The sequence below is a fragment of the Mastomys coucha genome, unplaced genomic scaffold (assembly GCF_008632895.1).
Source record: "Mastomys coucha isolate ucsf_1 unplaced genomic scaffold, UCSF_Mcou_1 pScaffold5, whole genome shotgun sequence".
Lineage (NCBI taxonomy): Eukaryota > Metazoa > Chordata > Mammalia > Rodentia > Muridae > Mastomys > Mastomys coucha.
In genome coordinates this window covers 85,340,134-85,358,407 of record NW_022196911.1, presented here as the reverse complement: position 1 = coordinate 85,358,407, position 18,274 = coordinate 85,340,134, and the positions used below count along the sequence as shown (strand labels likewise).

Genomic DNA, 18,274 nt, shown 5'->3' with positions numbered 1-18,274 from the left:
TTTACATTAGACGTCCCCCTTCCATGGTTCGTAGAAATGAGCAAGAACCGGGGAGCAGTGGGTGATACTATTCATTCGTACTTTTCTACTATTTCAAGTAGAAAAAAAAATCCCAAATTTCACTTGTTCTAGTCCCATCGGGCTTCTTTAACTTTTCATGCCATCTCAAACTGAAGGTCTTTAACAACGGTGCCTCTTGGCTACAGCTAACTGCTCATCACAGAGGTCTTCTGACTAGATGTCCTCTTGCTAACCATCACACAGGTCTCCTTCCTCTTCTCCAGGCAGAAGCAGCAGGACCCTGGTTTGCCTAACATACCATGACAGGTATTGTCAGGCTCTATTTCTCCTTTAGGCCCAAGGGAACAAATGCTATCCAAAGCCTTTTTATGTCAAGGAAGAAGACCAGTGATTTTTAGTGCTTTCCTATTCAACCTGTCCAGCTGGGTATGGTAGGGTAGGCCTGTGAGTTCAAGGCCAACTTGGTTTACATAGCAAGTTCTAAACCAGCAAGAGCTACACAGTGAGACTTTGAGGGGGGAGGGGAAGGGGGAGAGGATGAAGGAGAGGGAGAAAGAGAGAGATGGAATAAGAAGGAAGGAAGGGAGGGAGGAGGAAGGGAGGGAAGGAGGGAGGAAAGGAGGGGAAGGGAATGGAAGAAGACTTTTCCAAACATGACAGTAAGCAACCATAAGTTGACTTTATTCATAAATTTATTCAAATGATCTTACCAGTGTTAGTCCATCATGAATTATATATGCTATGTGTTAAGGAAAATGAATAAACCAAGTGTTACTGAGTTCTTCCTGTGTACTGTGCAAAGGATCCAGAGACACAGAAAGAAAAGAGCCATGTCTCTGGACAGGTATTTCAATTATATGCAGTGCAGCCAGAAACATACTAAGAAAGTTGTACACAAGACAGATGGTAGGCAAGAAAAGAGAGGACGGTGAATTATCCCAGAGATAATGTTGGAGAGCTTTTATATCAATCTGACACATCTAAAAGTAACGTAAAGAAAGAAAGGACATTACTCTGCCTCACAGTGTCAGCGGTCTCTACCCAGTTTGTCTCGTCTGCTGCTTGGCAACTGAGGCATGACAGGATATCGTGGCCATGTGCATGTGCAGAGGGGGTGGCCGACCAGAGAGTGACCAGAAAGCATGGACTACATGAGGATCCCAGGGCACCATAAACCCTTCAAAGGCACACTTTCAGGGACCTATTTCCCCACCAGGTCTCATTTTCTATCTCATATTCATTATCTCCAATAATGCCATCAAATTATGAATCTATCAGTAGCAGAATCAACTGATTAGATTGGAACCCTCGTGATCTAATCCCCTCTCAGTGAGCCCGTGGGGGATATTCCATATTCAAACCATAACAGAGTTAGAAATGTCTTCCCAGAGAATGTACAACTGGACTAGATCTAGAAAATATAGTCAGAGACCTAGAAAAGATTCCAATTACAGCAGATTTGTAAAATCCTATAATCAATAATGTAGCAGGCTGGAGAGTTTGTGGAACACATTTGCATGTGATGCTTGATTTAATCCCCTGAACACTCTTTGAGGTAAGGACTAGCCAAAGTGATGCCTAAACTTTAAGGGCTTTTAATTTAAGATGGTAAAACTTGGGACCAGAGAGAGTAAACAGTCTGATAGTTAATGAATGACATCCATCTTGGAAACCCAAAATCTGTAGGAGTAAAGTCCTAAGAGTGTGCTCAACCAACTCATTACTGGCTTGGAAAACCAAGTGTTAAATATTCAGAAACTTCGAAGGCTTATTGTCATACCCAGTATAGCCTGGAATGGAGGACTATCCTACGGAGACTGTTGCTTATTACAAGCAAGCCACCCCACTCCTGGTCCCTTTATTTGTTTTGGTATTGTAGTTCACCAGTACAACACTGCTCACATAACAACATGTCTATATAGAACTACAGTGTGACAGAGATGTAGACTAAAGATCTGACCAAAGGGGTGTGTGTGTGTGTGTGTGTGTGTGTGTGTGTGTGTGTGTGTGTGTGATTTATAAGTGTGTGTTATAAATGAAATATCTGAATGATTGGGCCACTTAAAATTTAATCTCACCAAATGTATTTTGTCAGTAATTATTTATGAAACTCCCTGCTCATTCTGTCTGGTGTTTGTGAGGAAAAATAAAAGGCTTAAAGACACAGTCCCTATCTATGAGGGAACACAATGGTTTGAGATTTGAAAATTGACCAGCTGGCTCATTTATCTTTAGCTCAACCTTGTCACTTTTACAAACTGACAAGTTCTACATTGGCTCTCACACCAATACATCATCACACTGTCATTTACATGAATTCACACCACACACAGACAACACACACACACAGACACGCAGACAGACAAACAGACACACATACACACACACACACACACACACACACACACACCAGCAACGGCTTATACGGGATTTGATTCTAATCATCTAGCACTCTTGGCTAGAGCTCTTCATCCCCCCTTCGTACTTCCACAGTTCCTGTTTATTTGAATAACCCATGCCTCAGCTCCTTCATGTGCTATGTAGCATCCTTCTCTTCCTATTTTTCTAAAAGCATTGTCTGCTCTGTTTACAGAGTTTATAAGCAATTTCAATAACCGTTTCAGTAGGGAGAACTCCCTGAGATGCATGTAAGTCAAACCAGGCCAATCCTGATTAAAGAACCTTACAGGTACTGCACAGTCATCTGGGGACCTCTGTACAATGTGCTACATTGTCAATTCACCTCTCCATTTTAAACAACCCAACTCATACTCGCTTACTGGAGATCTCTTGAAAACTCCACAAGGAGCATACTTGAAATATCAGACATTTTTCTTTAAAACATCTGGGATTCTCTTCAAGTGCTGGTCACTGAGGTTTATGTGCTGGTGTGTCTATGTGGGCAAAAGATATTTACAGATATTGAATTTGCTTTAAAAAAAATGTCTGTGCCTCTTGCTATAATCTTTGCAGGCTCACAGTGAAGACTTTTCTTTGAGCTTTCTCTTAAGCACATTTCTGCAGTCCCTCCTACACTAAGTCTAAGTCTGGGGAAAAAAGCAAACAGCTCCTCAGAAATCCAGTTGTTCCATGTCTTTTGTTGTGGTCCTGTTGCTCTGTTTTATGAAATCAACTGAGTTACCAGTAGTCTGTTGCTTTGTAGAATTTACTTGGAACGCACAACTTGGGAAGACTTTACTATGAGCCTATTAAAGATCGCCATGGCAACATCCTCATAGTTACCATCAGAGAAGTGGAGATGCTTTATTCCTTTTTTAATGGCAAATGGATGCAAATCTCAAAACTGCAAAGCCAGAGGAAGTCTCTGTCAACACCGGAAGAGCCAACAGCCTTAGATATTTTACTAATAACCATCCAGGTATGTAGGATTGTTTTTCAATTTCCTGATATTTGTGATTTGGATACATTTATGGCATCTCCAATACAGTATACCAAGAGCCATTCACATCAATGATGACACTGTAGAACCCTGCGGTGAGTTCAAATTCCATACACAGGAACAATGCTGGGGCTTGCTTTCATTGATCTCTGTCTACATACAGAACTGGTCAAACCATCTTAAGAGCGGTCACTCTGAAAATACCCTGACAGTTGCATGAGTTACTTTCACATTACTATGACTAAATTACCACCCAGAGACACAACATAACAGGGAAAGGTGTATTTTGGTTAGCAGTTTCAGATTGTTATAGTCCATCATATCAAATGCATGCCACAGTGGCTCAGCCATGATGAATGAGGAAGTCCTGAGTGGCTGGAACTAGGGTTTTCATGAGGCTAATAACCCCCAATGATCCTCCCCTGATGGTGAGCTACTCCTACCAGCAAGGTCCTGTTTCCCGAAGGTCCCATAATCCTCCAAGATTCTACCAGTCAGAGGAATAAGCAATCAAAACATGAAACTTTTGAGGTACAATTAAGATACAAACCTTAACACTGGTCCGCGGAGAATGTTGCAAACATTAACCAGTGCCGGAGTGGAGTATAACAGAACGAGGATTACACACATCCTTATTTACCCTTGCCTGTTTTTCATACTATCCTCTTATAACAGCAAGGCACAATTAACTTCATTTTAGGAATAAGACAGTTGGGGCTCAAAGAGGTTGAGGGACATAAGGCAGCACACAGAGGTCAAAGGACAACTTGCAAGGATCAGTTCTCTCCTTATACCTTGTGGGTCCAGGGGATCCAGCTCAGGTCATCTTTACCTACTCAGCCATCTCACCAGCCCTGTACTCTTTGTCTGAAAGACGGGACCAGAAATTGTGTTAACCTCTGGTGGTGCAAGCCCCAGAAGGTGGCCCTCAATACAATAACATCAAAGTACCAAAACTGAGAGTCTGACTCAAGCCAAATGGCAGAGGAAACTTTCTTTCACCTGTCAGTCCGATTCTGTGGGATGAGTGAGAGACTTGGGAGTAAATAGTAACTTCAGATTTTAATGACGGGTGGGAGAGAAGAGCTCCTGATAAAACCATCAAAATTCACACTGGAGCAACTCCTGTGTAGACCTGGACTAGACTGCAGCACTAGCCACCGGCTTGGCTCCCCAGTGGCCCCCAAACATACATGACAGGGACTTCACACTGCTTTGCTGTCATTTCTTCATTAAAAAAAAAATCCACTAGTTGAATGGAGTTCACCAACTAGGTAGAAAACATCTGCTGGGAGCAACCATGGGCGTATATCATGTTCTGTTCTGAGTAACAAGAGACAAATCTTGTGAGCCACACAGACAAATCCCAACCTCAGGCACACTAGCTACCCATCCTCACCTTAAATAGCTCACCCACTTTTGTTCTCAAGGAGCGTCTAATCCAAGAATGAGCCTGGTCACTACTTGGCCTGGCCCAAACCAGGACAAAGTCCAACACGGCACAGGCAATCTAAGCGGTCAAAGCCAGTAGCTTGGATTGATTTGATCTTGTAAAATCTGGATTCATCGTATGCGGGGGGGTTTGGGGGTGGGGGGGTGGAGTGGCAGGGGTGAGTGTGTAGAGAGAGGGGGTGGGGGCAGGGAGCACAGACACACTCCTGGCTCCTCTCTTCACCTTTTATAAGCAAGTGCTAAAAGAAACGTTTAAGAAATCATAATAAATTTAGTTTTTACAGGGTGACTAATACACTAATCCCCTATAGGGATAAACTGGGGTCTGGGCTACCTTTACTCCTAGAAACACAGGCCCCAGCATGATATAATACCTGGTTTCTCCTAGACTTATTACATTAAAAATGTGTTACAGGTGCAGAAAAATTCCAATCTGGTGAAAGGTTGTTAGAGAAGGAGACCAAAAATAGAGGCGGGATCAGGTTTCCACACAGATCCAAGTGGAAAATTCACCCCCTGCTGACTGGCACATTCCTGCTTGATAGCATTCCCACCCACCCCTCCCTTCTCCTCCCCTCACCTTTTCTCTCCCACTTTCCAGGCAGGTCTTATGCTGGACGGGAAATGGACAGTAAGACTCTTAGGGTTGGTGGCCAAACACTGAAGACTAGAGACATAATTCTATCAGGAGTTGGCTTCACCAACTCAACATGAAGGCTGAGCTAGACCTTGGTGGCCTAAAGATGGCTAGGTACATATCAGTGACAAGCCAAGCTCTCTTCTCTCAAAGAATTGAAGGATACAAGGCATACCGGTGGAGGTCTTGGGTTCTTCCTGGTTCCTCACAACACAGTCTGGGGTATCCCTTTGAAACTATGGTAACTGGGTAATATTTCTATTCCATCCCTTCAGCTCTGTGGCCAGAGGGAGTTACTCTTCAGCTCTTTGTCTCCTTCTTCCGTAAAGAACCCTACCTCACAGGGTTCTGAAGAAGGTGCCATGATGTGGCATATAAGCATCAGGAGAGTAACTGACACAGTAAATGTTCACAATCTTTGTTACTTTTCCACTTAAGAAAATCCAAGCAGGGCTGGAGAGATGGTTCAGTGGTTAAGAGCACTGACTGCAGTAGAGGCTCACAGCCATCCATTGAATTGAGTACAGGGTCCCCAATGAAGGAGCTAGAGAAAGGACCTAAGGAGCTGAAGGGTTTGCAGCCCCTTAGCATGAACAACAATATGAACTAACTAGTACCTTCAGAGCTCCCAGGGAGTAAACCATCAGCCAAAGAGTACACATGGGGGGACTCATGGCTCCAGCAGCATGTGTATAGCAGAAGATGGCCAAGTCGGTCGTCAAAGGGAGGAGAGGACCTTGGCCCTGTCAAGGTTCTATGCCCCAGTGTAGGGGAATGCCAGGGCCAGGAAGTGGGAGAGGGTGGGTTGGTGAGCAGAGGGAGGGGGAGGGAACAGGGGATTGTTTTAGTTTTTGGTTTATTTTATTTTATTTTATTTCTTATTTTATTTTATTTTTCTTTTTTCTTTGGAGGGGAACCTGGGAAAGGAGATATTTTAAATAAAGAAAACATCTAATAATAAAAAAAAGAGCACTGACTGCTCTTCTGAAGGTCCTGAGTTCAAATCCCAGCAACCACATGGTAGCTCATAACCATCTGTAATGAGATCTGACGCCCTCTTATGAAGTGTCTGAAGACAGCTGCAGTGTACTTACATATAATAAATAAATAAACCTTTAAAAAAAAAGAAAGAAAGAAAATCCAAGCAATACTAGGCTCCCCTCAGATCACTTGCCATCTAACTCCTCCACCTTCCTGGGGAGACTTCTGCTGCTGGCTGGTCATCCCTGGAGGCATTTTGTCACCTCGTGGACATTTTCCTAGCAAGTAAAAAACAGTTGGGAAGCAAAGAAATTGTTATGGACAAATTTAGAGTCCTGCTGAGCAAACTGATTGGCAGTGAGGGTATTTCCCAACAAGAAGGCCGCTCTGGGATGATGCTTTCTCTAGGACCTTCAGGGATCACTCCATGGGCTGGATACCTTGAATGTGCCACTGTCTAAGGACATTCATTTCATACAGGTGTACTGTATATTCAACCCTGCCATTTCTATGCTATCATTGGATTCGCACAAAAAGCCGCTGAGGTTAAATGCTTCTTTGTCCAGGTCACATGTGAAGATAGACATTTTTAGGAAATGATGTACCAATGTTACATTACCCAAAAATAGAGAGAGGACAGAGTCACACTCCACACCTAGCCTGGAGCCCTGCCCATTCTACTGCATGACTAGAGGCAGCTCTCTGTCTCCTTTCTTCACAGGCCATCCTAAGGAAACTTGCCTGCCTCTGCTATCTGCTTCCTCTCTTTAGGCATGATTGTTACCACTAGATGTCCAGTACATATTATCTCATCTCCTTTTTCTGTTGCCTGGCCTGTACATTCCTCCTACACCCTTCCTACACACAAATCTAACACGCTTATCCAAAGGGAATCTCAACTATCAGTGGGAAAGAACTAGCAGGGATAGAAGTAAGAAATAAGTGGTTTTACCCATGTGGATATGAATACTGTTTACACTCACCAAAGAATATAAACAAGCTCTAGTCTCTAATAGCAGCTAAATGGCTAGACAAAACCAAGTGTAGCCATGTCCTGGAGAGTTATTTCGCCATGTAAGTGAGTCAGGTATGATCCAGGTTACAGCCTAGATGAGCCCTGCATTCTACAACATACTAAGCACAAGAAGTCAGATAGGAAATATCACAGGTTATATGACTCCAATCGTATGCTGTGTCTATAGTAAGCAAGATCAATGAGACAGAATTCCTAGGGGTGGGGGAAGACAGATGGGAGAGCCATGCATGATGAATGGGAGGCTTCTTCCTAAAGTTGTTAAACAGGTCTGGATGTTGGTACTAACAGTTACACAACCTTGCCAATATGCCAAACCGATGAGTATAATGCTTTAAGAAGATGAAAGTTAATAAGTTATGCCTCATTTTAGAAGAAGAAATGATGCAGGCTGGAGAGATGACTCAGTGGTTAAGACTGCTCTGCCAGAGGTTCTGAGTTCAATTCTGAGCAACCACATGGTTGCTCTCAACCATCTGTTATGGGATCCAATGCCCTCTTCTGGTGTGTCTGAAGACAGCGACAGTGTATTCATATGTATTAAATAAATAAACAAACATACAAACAAACAGACACCTGCCTCCAGGGTGAAAAAAAAACATAAAAAAAGAAGAAATGACAGAATAGAGACTACACTAATCTATAGTCATCCTTCTATGAAAAGGGGCCAGGCACCAGTAAGCCCCACCCACTGTGGTACAGGAACGTGGTTCCATTGTCAAAACATTTTCCATCCTTTAAAAGGAAGTTGGAAATGCAGACTGTAGCGTAAGATCTCTCTATTTTTAAACGCCAGTAAACAACTCAGAAAATTTAAATACTTTCTGGTCTAATTAGTCCTAGACCCACAGTGACCACGAGCCCCTCCTCTGTGACCCCTGCCCTCCTACACAATTGGCTTCCTTGTCTGACCCAGCGAAACAAAAGTCCAGGTCTTACTGGAAAAGCAGCTGCCTATTGTTCCTTTAGCGAGCTCTTAAAAAGAACTGAGGGTAGGCTGGGCGGAAGAGTCTCAGACCCCATACCAGCAGGACCCTGACCTCACCTAGGTCTTCCTCTCACAAATGTGTTTTTGCAACATCAACAAGGTGCAGGGCTCTCTTCTCGGTGCTATAGGAAAATCAAGTGAGCAAGTCAAGGTCCCTGCTCTCAAGGAGTTCAGTCAAGGGAGGGAGACAGACTTGTAAACAAATCAAGGTAATACAAGGCAGAATTAAACCAGAGCCTGATAGTGGTACAGTGTACTATGGGAGCTCACACAAAGCGGCTATTAATTCTGCCGAGAAATATCAGGCATTGCAGAAGAGGTGGCGTTGGGCTGAGCCACGAGGGTAAGCAAAGTTTATCAGATAGAGGGGGGAAAAAAAGAGCCACGGAAGGGAGAGAGGGGACATTAAATGAGAGAATACAGGCAGAGAAAGGAGGCATGAGCTGGGAGAGCAGCTCCAGCCTCCCTGGAGTTCACGAGGGCCTAACACAATCTTCATGTGGACTTTATTAAGCTGATTAGAAAAACCAGCTCATAGCTTTCTTGCTCACACTGGAATGTAAGCTCCACAAAGGAAAAGATAAGTCTTATTCATCTCTGTGTCATCTATGACCATGCATGATCCCCCATGTGTTAAGTAGGTGCTTTGGAATAGAGCTAGGCATGGTAGTGCAAGCTAGTGTGGCTGAGGCAGGAGAATGCCAAGTTGAAGACTCGTCTGGGTTACAGGGCATTCAAAGGCAGCCTAAGCAAGTTTCCAAGACCTTATTAGAAACCCAGGTGAAAGAGAAGGCTGAGGACGCATTTCAGTGGTAGGGGGCTCCCTTCATAACCCCAGCTTGGGATTCCATCCTCAGACCCTTCAAACAAACACAGGAGGCAGCCATCGGGACAGTGCTGGGGAGGAGAAAGCAATTCATTGTGTCTAGAGACAGGGGACATAAAAGGGTGGCAGTGGGGAAAGAGAAAGCCTGGAAATGCAGATTAGAGGTTAAACCAGGTAATGGGCATTCAGTTTAGTCTTAGAGACCATTCTAGTAAGTTAGATTATGTGAATGAGACAGCCTTCTCTTCCCATTCATTTTTCAGGCTCCAAAAACATTCTGACTAATAAAGGATAAATGACTATGTAAAGACACAAAAATACATAGTAAGTGCTCAGTAACCTTCTTTTTAAAGCTTGAATGAGAGAGTGAATTACTCCATCCCAACGTGGTGACGGTTTTTACATAACCACAGTATGTTCCTAACTCCCATTCAACTTGTGGTCAGTTCTGACCCCCACATGTTTTTCTCTGACACCCTTACCCATCCTATATTTGTATCCTTGGGGTTGAGTCTTTACAAGCACATGTTCTTATTACATTTCAACCCTAATTATGATAGGCTAGTTTTTCCAACGCACTGGGTCATTCATAGCTTTATTGCTATTTTTCCAGAAAATCCAAACCACACCAAGTCTTAGACCCACAAATTCAATCCACACATTGTTGATTTGCTTTGTCCAGAATGTCAATAAATGAGCTAAAAACACAGGCCCTTGGGATCAGTCCCTACTGGGCTGTCAATCTATCTACTATTCCAGTATCATCTTCATTATCCACAAATATTCAACCCTGTTATCCGGCTTGTTAAGGCAATGTGGTCAAGAGCCTGCTCTTTCCCGGTTATCTAATGAAATGGATTATATCAGAGGCTCTACCCTGCTCTGTGGATCCCTATTTCGTTACTATTGGAAATGAAAAGTGTCTCTATGGGTTTCTCTTCACCAAACCATGCCGACTTCTCGATTGCCTAGCTAGCTGCAAATTGATTGTGTGACAGTTCTCTCTCATCCCCTCCACCCCCAAAGATCAATAATTTGAAGGTCTTTAATTACCAGAGACATTCTGTGCTTTCCCTGCTTCTGTAGCAAAGACAGATGTATTTGTCCTTTCCTAGTCTTTAGGGATTTTCTCTAGTCTCCATGAGGTCTCAAAGACCTGTGGGTCTACAGCCACATCTGCTTGTACACCCAGGGTATAGATCCCCAAAACTGCCAATTTGAATGCTTCTGTTTTTTCCTTCTCACGTTAATCACTTATCACCCTTCAAATGTTGTTAATTTCTCGAAACATGAGCCTTGACCCACCCCAGGCCTCTCTTCGAGTCAGCTACTTCCTCATGATCTGTTTGAGAGAGACATGGGAGAAATACTAAGTTCAGTCTTGGCCATCCCTATGTCAATAATCATCTTTCTTGATCATAAGATTTTTTTTCTACTTTATTTTTTGCTAAATGCCTCTTGAAAGTTATTTTAGACTGTGTTTTTATGAATGTCCTGATGTGGCCTGTCTCTCAAGTCTTAGCTTGTTCCTGTTCTGTTATTCTGTCTTAGAGATCTAACCTCCACTTTGTATACTAATTTACACATGAATTTTTGTTTGTTTGTTTGTTTTTTGTTTTTGGTTTTTCGAGACAGGGTCTCTCTGTATAGCCCTGGCTGTCCTGGAACTCACTCTGTAGACCAGGCTGGCCTCGAACTCAGAAATCCACATGAATATTTTTAAAAAGAACATTTAAAAAAAAAAAAAAGCCGGGCGGTGGTGGCTGGCGCACCCCTTTAGTCCCAGCACTTGGGAGGCAGAGGCAGGCGGATTTCTGAGTTCGAGGCAAGCCTAGTCTACAGCGTGAGCTCCAGGACAGCCAGGACTACACAGAGAAACCCTGTCTCAAAAAATCAAAATAAATAAATAAATAGCACAAAAAAAAAAACCCTAAAACTAAAACAAAACAAAACAAAAAACCCAGCCTTATCATTAACTTCATTGTCTGGTTCAAGAAGAAGACAAAGGGGCTAAAAGGAGCTCAGTGCCAGAGCACCCAAGTATGTGTGAGGATCTGGGTCTAACTTCTGGGGCTACAAAAAGAAAAACAGAGGAGGAAAGAATGTCTCACCCAAGTTCATCTAGAGCCTCTACTGCCCTAGCGCAACACCCATGTCTGCCTAGTATGATGCTCTGTTCACTCACCTGCCTTTCTCCAGAGGATGTCTCAGTACATTTACCTAAGGCCCCATTCTTCCTTTGGGCAGAGCACCCCACAGGTACTCAGAAGTGTGATGCACAGGACAGAGGGTATGGCAGGGAGCACACAGTGAGTCCTCCAGAGGAGGACTTGTTCCTTCAGAGAGAATCTGCCTGGGAAGCCGCATTCCTTCTTCTCCCTAAAGATTTCTGTTCAAGTTCAGGCATTGGCTTTGGTTTTAATTCCTGTCTTCCTCACAGTTAGTGGTAAAAGTCGGGTCCCTTTATTCTACTCTTCTAAGAATTTAGTTCATCTTTCTTGATATTGCTTTCCATCGAAAAGTCATAATTACAACCATTAAGTCCGAAGTGCTGCTTTCATACCTGTATGCAATGTGAAATAATAAATCGGGTTAATTAGAATATCTGTCCTCTTATATACTTACTATCTTTTGTGGTGATTCATTTCAAACTCGCTCTTAGCTATTTTGTCCTTTCTGAAAGTCAGGTTCCATGCAGCCTACAGAGACCTTCTCTATAACGAGTTACCTGACTCTTCAGTTCCTTTTCCCCCAAACTCTACTGTCTAAAGGCTTATTTATACAGTTAGTAGATGTGTCTGCTAATACAGGGAGTAGGGCAGGGGGAGGGGGAATACCGCTTGTCATTTATCTGAGTTTCTGCAGCTGTACAGAGAGGTGAAAGTCATAACCACAGGATTCACTGAGAACTGATCACAGTGAACAGCCGCATTATCATTGTGCATAACTTGGCATACCCTGATGTAACAAAACCTTCTCAATATTTCGGTCTTAGAGGCAAGACATTTTTTTTTTTGATGCTTATTATAAGGAGACTCAATCAACTCCTATGCAAAGTCATTGGCCACGGAGGACCCAGGCATGGCAGGACAGTCAGTGATCAAAGGACAGAAAATGAACTGGATCCTCAGAAGGAAATTATTTGCATATCAGCATCTTCAAGGCGTCAGGAAAAGAAATCAAAAACTTCAAATGCTTTTGTTAGACTAGTTTTCTTCATGACGACCCTGGCAAAGTCAAATACGAAAATTGTCATCTGCTCCTATACACTGAGTTCTAAAATGTTAATCCAAAGGGAAACATTGCCCACTCATTCTTTCTTTACTCTTAAAATCAGTGTGTAATTACAAATGGTTTTAAAAAATTAAATGAACCACTTGGTGCTAATCTTTTACTTTTGAAAATAAAGAATCAAACTTTTTTTTTTTACTACTTACCACTTAGATTCTATTTCAGATCATTTTCTTTAAAGTAGACTTCTCTACCTTAATTTTTCTAAAATTAAGAATAATGTGTTTTGTCAGCATTTACACAGATGAATGCTTATTTTTCCACAGCTAAACTATAAGCCCTCCAGGGACAGATACTGTGAATTCTATCTTTCTTTATTATCTGCCTCCTCCAGGAGCAGCCTATTCCCTATCATAAACCCACAAATGTACCCTTGGCACAGAAATCTGAGAAAAATAAACATTGAATACATATATTAAGGACTGATTACCTGACTTAGAGAAGGATTTTTTTTTTCTACACCTAAGACTAGCTGTAACCTCAAAACCTCCCCGCTCCCCATGGTGGTACCTGGGGTTTCTTACATCATGGCCACGGTTCCTTGACGGTTGCATACAGGCCCACCTTGAAGAGTGGGTTTTGAGAGAGCTGTGTGCCATGACTGGTTGCTTTCATTTTCGTCTCTTTTTGCCCTACAGGATATTCTCTCCTATCACAAGAGGAGCCACCAGCGGCTCTCGCCTGGGCTGTATCTAGGTTACCTGAAGCTATGTAGCTCTGTAGATCAGATCAAAGTGCTCGTAACCCAAAAGCTGCCCAACATTCTCTGCCACGTGAAGATCCGTGAAAACCATAACATTTCCAAGTAAGTGGTCCACAGTTGGGATTTTCCTTGGTCTCATGTGCCCGAAGGAAAGTCAAGTGTTGTCTACCAGGGGAGTATCCCCGGAGAGATATTCGCCAGTGTGGGTGGTAGAATCTTAGCACCTAGGATGAAGGTCAGCTGGGAGGAGCAAAGTTACTCGAGGGAGGCGCCGCACTTTCCCAGTCCCTTCTGCCTCACTCAGGGTGCAACCAGCGATGCTCCACTGGCTTACGGATGTCTTTGTACACTGCTGTTCCTATTATCTTTCCTCGCCGTTGGAAATCGTTACGCTCTCCGTGCTGTTTCTAAGATCACCGATGAGAATGGTATCTTATGGAGCTAATAATGCTTCCTCCCTGACCTGAAGGAGCCCCGCCCACTTTCAGTCTACCCACTCCTAGCACAGGCGCTCTCCTGGCCTTTAGGACTTTCTATCTTTCTGATGAGTCTGACAATTCTCTAGGGAAGAAAAGAAGTGAAGTGACAGGGCCCAAACTTTCAGAAATTTCCTCTATGGTTTGGCATGTGGTCAGTTACTTTGTTAGTCTTGGGACAGTTGCCCCGTCTTGGTGATGTGTCTCAACTTTATAACTAACCCTAATGGCCGGTCTCTCGTTTATCTACTGTGATGAACTGAATTGTGTGCAACATGGAAACAAAGAAAAAGAAGAAATACATAATAAAAAGTCTCCAAACTTCCTTAGATGTCAAGGAATGCAAACTAGATTCTCAAAGTCTTTAGAGGTATAGATTTGCTCAACGAAAGCAAATTTGGGCCCTTCGAAATTTGGTGTCTACAGTGGCGAGACGTTAGTGACTATGCTGTCTCACAGGGTTGCAGGAATACTACTGATGACAGTGGAGAAGACAGACGACTGAGGTGGAAGAGCACTGAGTACTCTCTGGCCCCCACACTCCCTCCTTTCCCATTGCACCTGGACTTTAAGTCTGCCCCCTGGTGGTGATTTCAATAATCGACATTTGGTATCCTCATAGTCTTTTTCCAGTAGACTGCGTGGCTCCTGTGTGACTGGACTGCACAATGGTCATTTTCATCTGTTTTGAGATTTGTGTCGTAAAGTCTTGGTCACCATCTTTTAGTAATTATATCAACAGACTTTTCCCTTTCCAAGGACCCAAGATTCACTAGTACAAAAGACCGTGCCAGCAAGTCCCAGCCACCTCGCCATCCTCGGAGCCCACGCTGATTAGTTCGTGGCAGTGTGGTTCTTATTGGGGATTTTCTAATTTGGTTCCATACCCCATAAGAGCAAAGTCATCCTTTACGGTTTGTGTATATTGTGCTAATCATAAGCCTCTCATCTAGTCGTGTATCAGTGATGAGAAAAAGGAACTCAATCCCAAGTAGGTTCTCAAGGATTTCCATTATTTGTGAAGCTAAAAGTATGCTCAAATTGCAATAGGACTTAAGTATGATTTTTTTTCTCTCTCTCTCTCTTATTGGAACAAATGATAGATTTTTCCATAGTCTTGTCCAGTATGAGGCTTGAAATGAAACAGATCTCTTAAAAACAGAAACATTTCTAAGAGGGCAGCAAGAGAGCGCTTGGAGTTGGTTGATTGATGTGTTTGTTTGTCTTGCTTTTTTTTTTTTTTTTTTTTTTTTTTTTTTTTTTTTTTTTTTTTTTTTTTTTTTAAACGAACCTCCTCCAACACAGCCAATTTGGTTTTCTGACCCAGAGACTGGAGCCTGGCTGTGATGAATCTTTGGTGAGAGTCTCCCACCATGAAGAGGAGGGCTTTCTCCCTAGCCTGCTCTTGAGAGCCAGTTACAGTTCCCTGCAGAGCTAGAAGGAGAAACTGGGCCAACTGATCGTGTTTAGAGACTTGTGCAAATTACCTGTGGAAACAATGTTGCCCGAGAGGCATTTACCTTGATCTTTTCAAGCCCCTTTTGAAGAGTGGCTCTTAGGGGACCAGCCAGATGTTCCTTCCTCCCACCTCTGTTCTTTCCCTTCCCTTCTGCTTGACATTTGGAAAAGTTCATTAGGAAGAACTATAGAGCATGCAGAATGGAGACACAGATGACTGGCTTGGGAGGAGGAAGGAGGCAGTGATGTGTGTCCCCTGGTTCCTTTTATTGGAATTGTCTGGTGTTCCTGTTTGTGATTCTCCTCAAGCTTTTGGAAAGGGAACGAAACCAAAATAGTCCCCATGATTACAACAGGCCAGGGCTGAAATGTGCCGTGTGGTTTGTTGCCTGAGTTGGATCAGAGTCCTGTGGTTAGCCAACTGTGGAATTAACCAGTAGATGCCCCTGTGGTAAAATGTAGGCTCTTAGAACTTACAGAGGATCCACAGAGACAGGAAAATGAGGACAGTCAGGAAGCAACTACAAACACCTGAATACTGCAGCCACAAAAGCTGATTCATCGAAGTCTGACCTATTGTTCCGAGGGACAGGTGCTTGGATAGGTGAACTCAGCTGAAACCAGCAGTCGTCCATTTAAACTCCATTTAGGTAGCAAAAGGTTCAGGTTCCATAAATAGCATTTTAACCACCAAGAACTGGCCGTTTCAGGTTTTGGACATACACAGCAAGAAAGTTCTGAGCTGTCTTCTGAACTTTTCTTATATTTCTAATTTTAACTTGACTCAACATACAGAGAGGAGTGGGAGTGGATCCAAAAGCTTTCTGGCTCTGAATCTATGGAAAGTGTGGATCATAATGCTGACTGCCCCATGCAATTGTTCTTCTACGAGCTCCAGATGGCAGTGACGGCTCTCCTGAAGCAGATCAATACACCTCGACACCAGGTACTGGGCTTTACCATTTTATCTCCTTTTTATGATTCATGGAAACTGAGTTGAATCATAAAACTTACTCAAGAGGCATATATATGTACGTATGTTTATTGTCATTTATTTAAATACCACTCTGCCTGTACAAGCATGTTTTGAATTTAATGCCTATAGCTAGAGCCGGGCATGCTCTGGCTCCTTTTCTCTTGTTCCTTCATATCAACCTCTTATGAATTTTCCAGACCCCACTCACAGGGTACTCTGGCTAAGCAAGAAAGACCCTCTTGTCTACTCTGAAAGATACCAAGATTCAGCTTCAGGTTATTGTGAAATTCAAGAATCTATACATATATGCGTACATAACCAAACAAATATTATACATAAATGCATACATAACCAAATATTTGTATAGTTCGATATATAAATATTTTAAGGGCAAAGAATAATCATAGAATTTAAAACAATAGCCAATTGATTTCATGTTGTCTGTTACTAACAAAATCATTATCTAAATGAAAATAGGCACATCTCTGCTCTATAAGTCAGAACTTCCCAGGAGACTGTTGGCAGTTGGCATATGAAGGGTAAAAGTGGCTTAGGCTCTGTCTAGCGACATGCTGAAGTCGGGGATGAACTTGTCTGCTCTTTGCCTTGTTTTGTCTCCTTTCACCATCCCTGCCCCTCATGACACATCATGAACACAGATCAGGAGAGAACCAAGTGTATCCTGCATGAGGAAGCTCATGACAGCACTGGTCTGTTCTCTCTTCAGAAGAGAAAGAGCTACACACTGGCCACACAAAGGCAATAAGTCAGAAATTCCAAAAGTTTCTAACTAGTAGGGTTTGGCTGTTTTTAATTCTATACTTCACAGCCAGTCCAAACCTGCCAACACTGATACAGACTAAATCGTCAGGGATGCTAAGGACTCTAGGCGAGCTCCTGGATTATTCCAGGGGTGGCCCTGTGCTCACAGCGAGGAAAAGTAAGAGCACAGCGGCTCTCCTTGTGACAGTAGGTACTATTAAAGGGTTTCTTGGATTTAGCGGGTTTGAGGCAGCTCGTATTTCATTGGTGACTCGGGCTACATATACATGTTGGGAGAAGGCCGCTTAACTGCATAACAGTGCATACAACATTTTTTTTTATACTTGTAAATTTTTCTCAGTCCTTGGCCAGAAACTACATTTTTCCCCCTTAACCAACTTAAATTGAAACTAGTGGATTTTTAATTCAATCCATTTTTTGTTGCTTCATGTAATTATATTCATCATTTTGAAAAGCCCACAGAATGCAATCATTTTCTGCTTTTATAAGAAGCATAAATGTTGTTTTCAGAGTTTATGTGGAACATTACTGCCTTAAATCTTGATTTTATATAGCATTATTAAATGGGCTGAACCCTAATATTTATGTTGTATAAAAATTCCAAGCTTGAAGTTGTGTAATTTTGTTAGATGTTTTATGCTGGTTTGGTGTTGTTTATGTAAGTGCCATGTTGTAACTCTCCTATTTTTCCTCTGCGCGTGTCCCTCTGCAGGCAAGGAACTTCCGCCTCTACACACAGGAGGTGTTGGAAATGGGTCACAATGTGTCCTTTCTTCTCCTGCTCCCTGCCTCAGACGACGTCTGTACAGCCCCAGGACAGAATAATCCTTACACCCCGCACTCAGGGTTTCTTAACCTCCCTCTTCAGATGTTTGAACTCGGTATAGTAGCTTGTTTCACCTAGAAATATTAACCCAGCCTCCTTATAATAAAATCACAAAGTGATATCTGTTCCCCCTTGTCCCAGTGGAGGGTCAGTAAATCACATGATGGCTTTGGCAACAACCCTTCCTAGAACTGTGTACAAGTGTGAGCAAGAGCGAGGCTCCAGGACTAGACTGAGCAGTGACTACTGAAACTTAGCTAAGACCCAATGGAGAAGAAGGAATTCTAAACTGAAAGTTATCGAGCTTACTCACTGCCTTCTCTCCCGACTTCTTAGAACATGAATACATGAATAAAGAATGATGTTCATGAAGATGCTTCTCCTCTCTCTCTCCCTCCCCCTCCCCCTCCCTCTCCCTCTCCC

General features: G+C 42.8%; 1 protein-coding gene and 1 long non-coding RNA gene across 11 annotated transcripts in view; one reads left to right on the top strand and one right to left on the bottom strand.

Moving 5' to 3' along the window:
- Positions 1–18,274, top strand: part of Ankfn1 (ankyrin repeat and fibronectin type III domain containing 1) — a 407,382-nt gene that overhangs the window by 353,118 nt on the left and 35,990 nt on the right. For 6 of the 8 annotated variants that reach the window (XM_031350944.1, XM_031350945.1, XM_031350941.1 and 3 more), the window contains 4 exons: positions 3,185–3,400; positions 13,268–13,434; positions 16,062–16,212; positions 17,738–17,906. In XM_031350944.1, coding sequence (XP_031206804.1) covers positions 3,185–3,400; positions 13,268–13,434; positions 16,062–16,212; positions 17,738–17,906 — 703 coding nt within the window. Of the gene's footprint in view, positions 1–3,184; positions 3,401–13,267; positions 13,435–13,469; positions 13,568–13,712; positions 13,761–16,061; positions 16,213–17,737; positions 17,907–18,274 lie in introns of those variants that run through there. The other 2 variants (XM_031350946.1, XM_031350947.1) reach the window with 2 other exon arrangements.
- LOC116076894 overlaps positions 1–18,274 on the bottom strand; it is a 51,551-nt gene that overhangs the window by 3,599 nt on the left and 29,678 nt on the right. For 2 of the 3 annotated variants that reach the window (XR_004113122.1, XR_004113124.1), the window contains exons 1-2: positions 13,331–13,758; positions 11,524–11,901 (exon numbers count right to left, since the gene is read on the bottom strand). This is a non-coding gene — a long non-coding RNA (uncharacterized LOC116076894). Of the gene's footprint in view, positions 1–11,523; positions 11,902–13,330; positions 13,759–18,274 lie in introns of those variants that run through there. The other variant, XR_004113123.1, reaches the window with a different exon arrangement.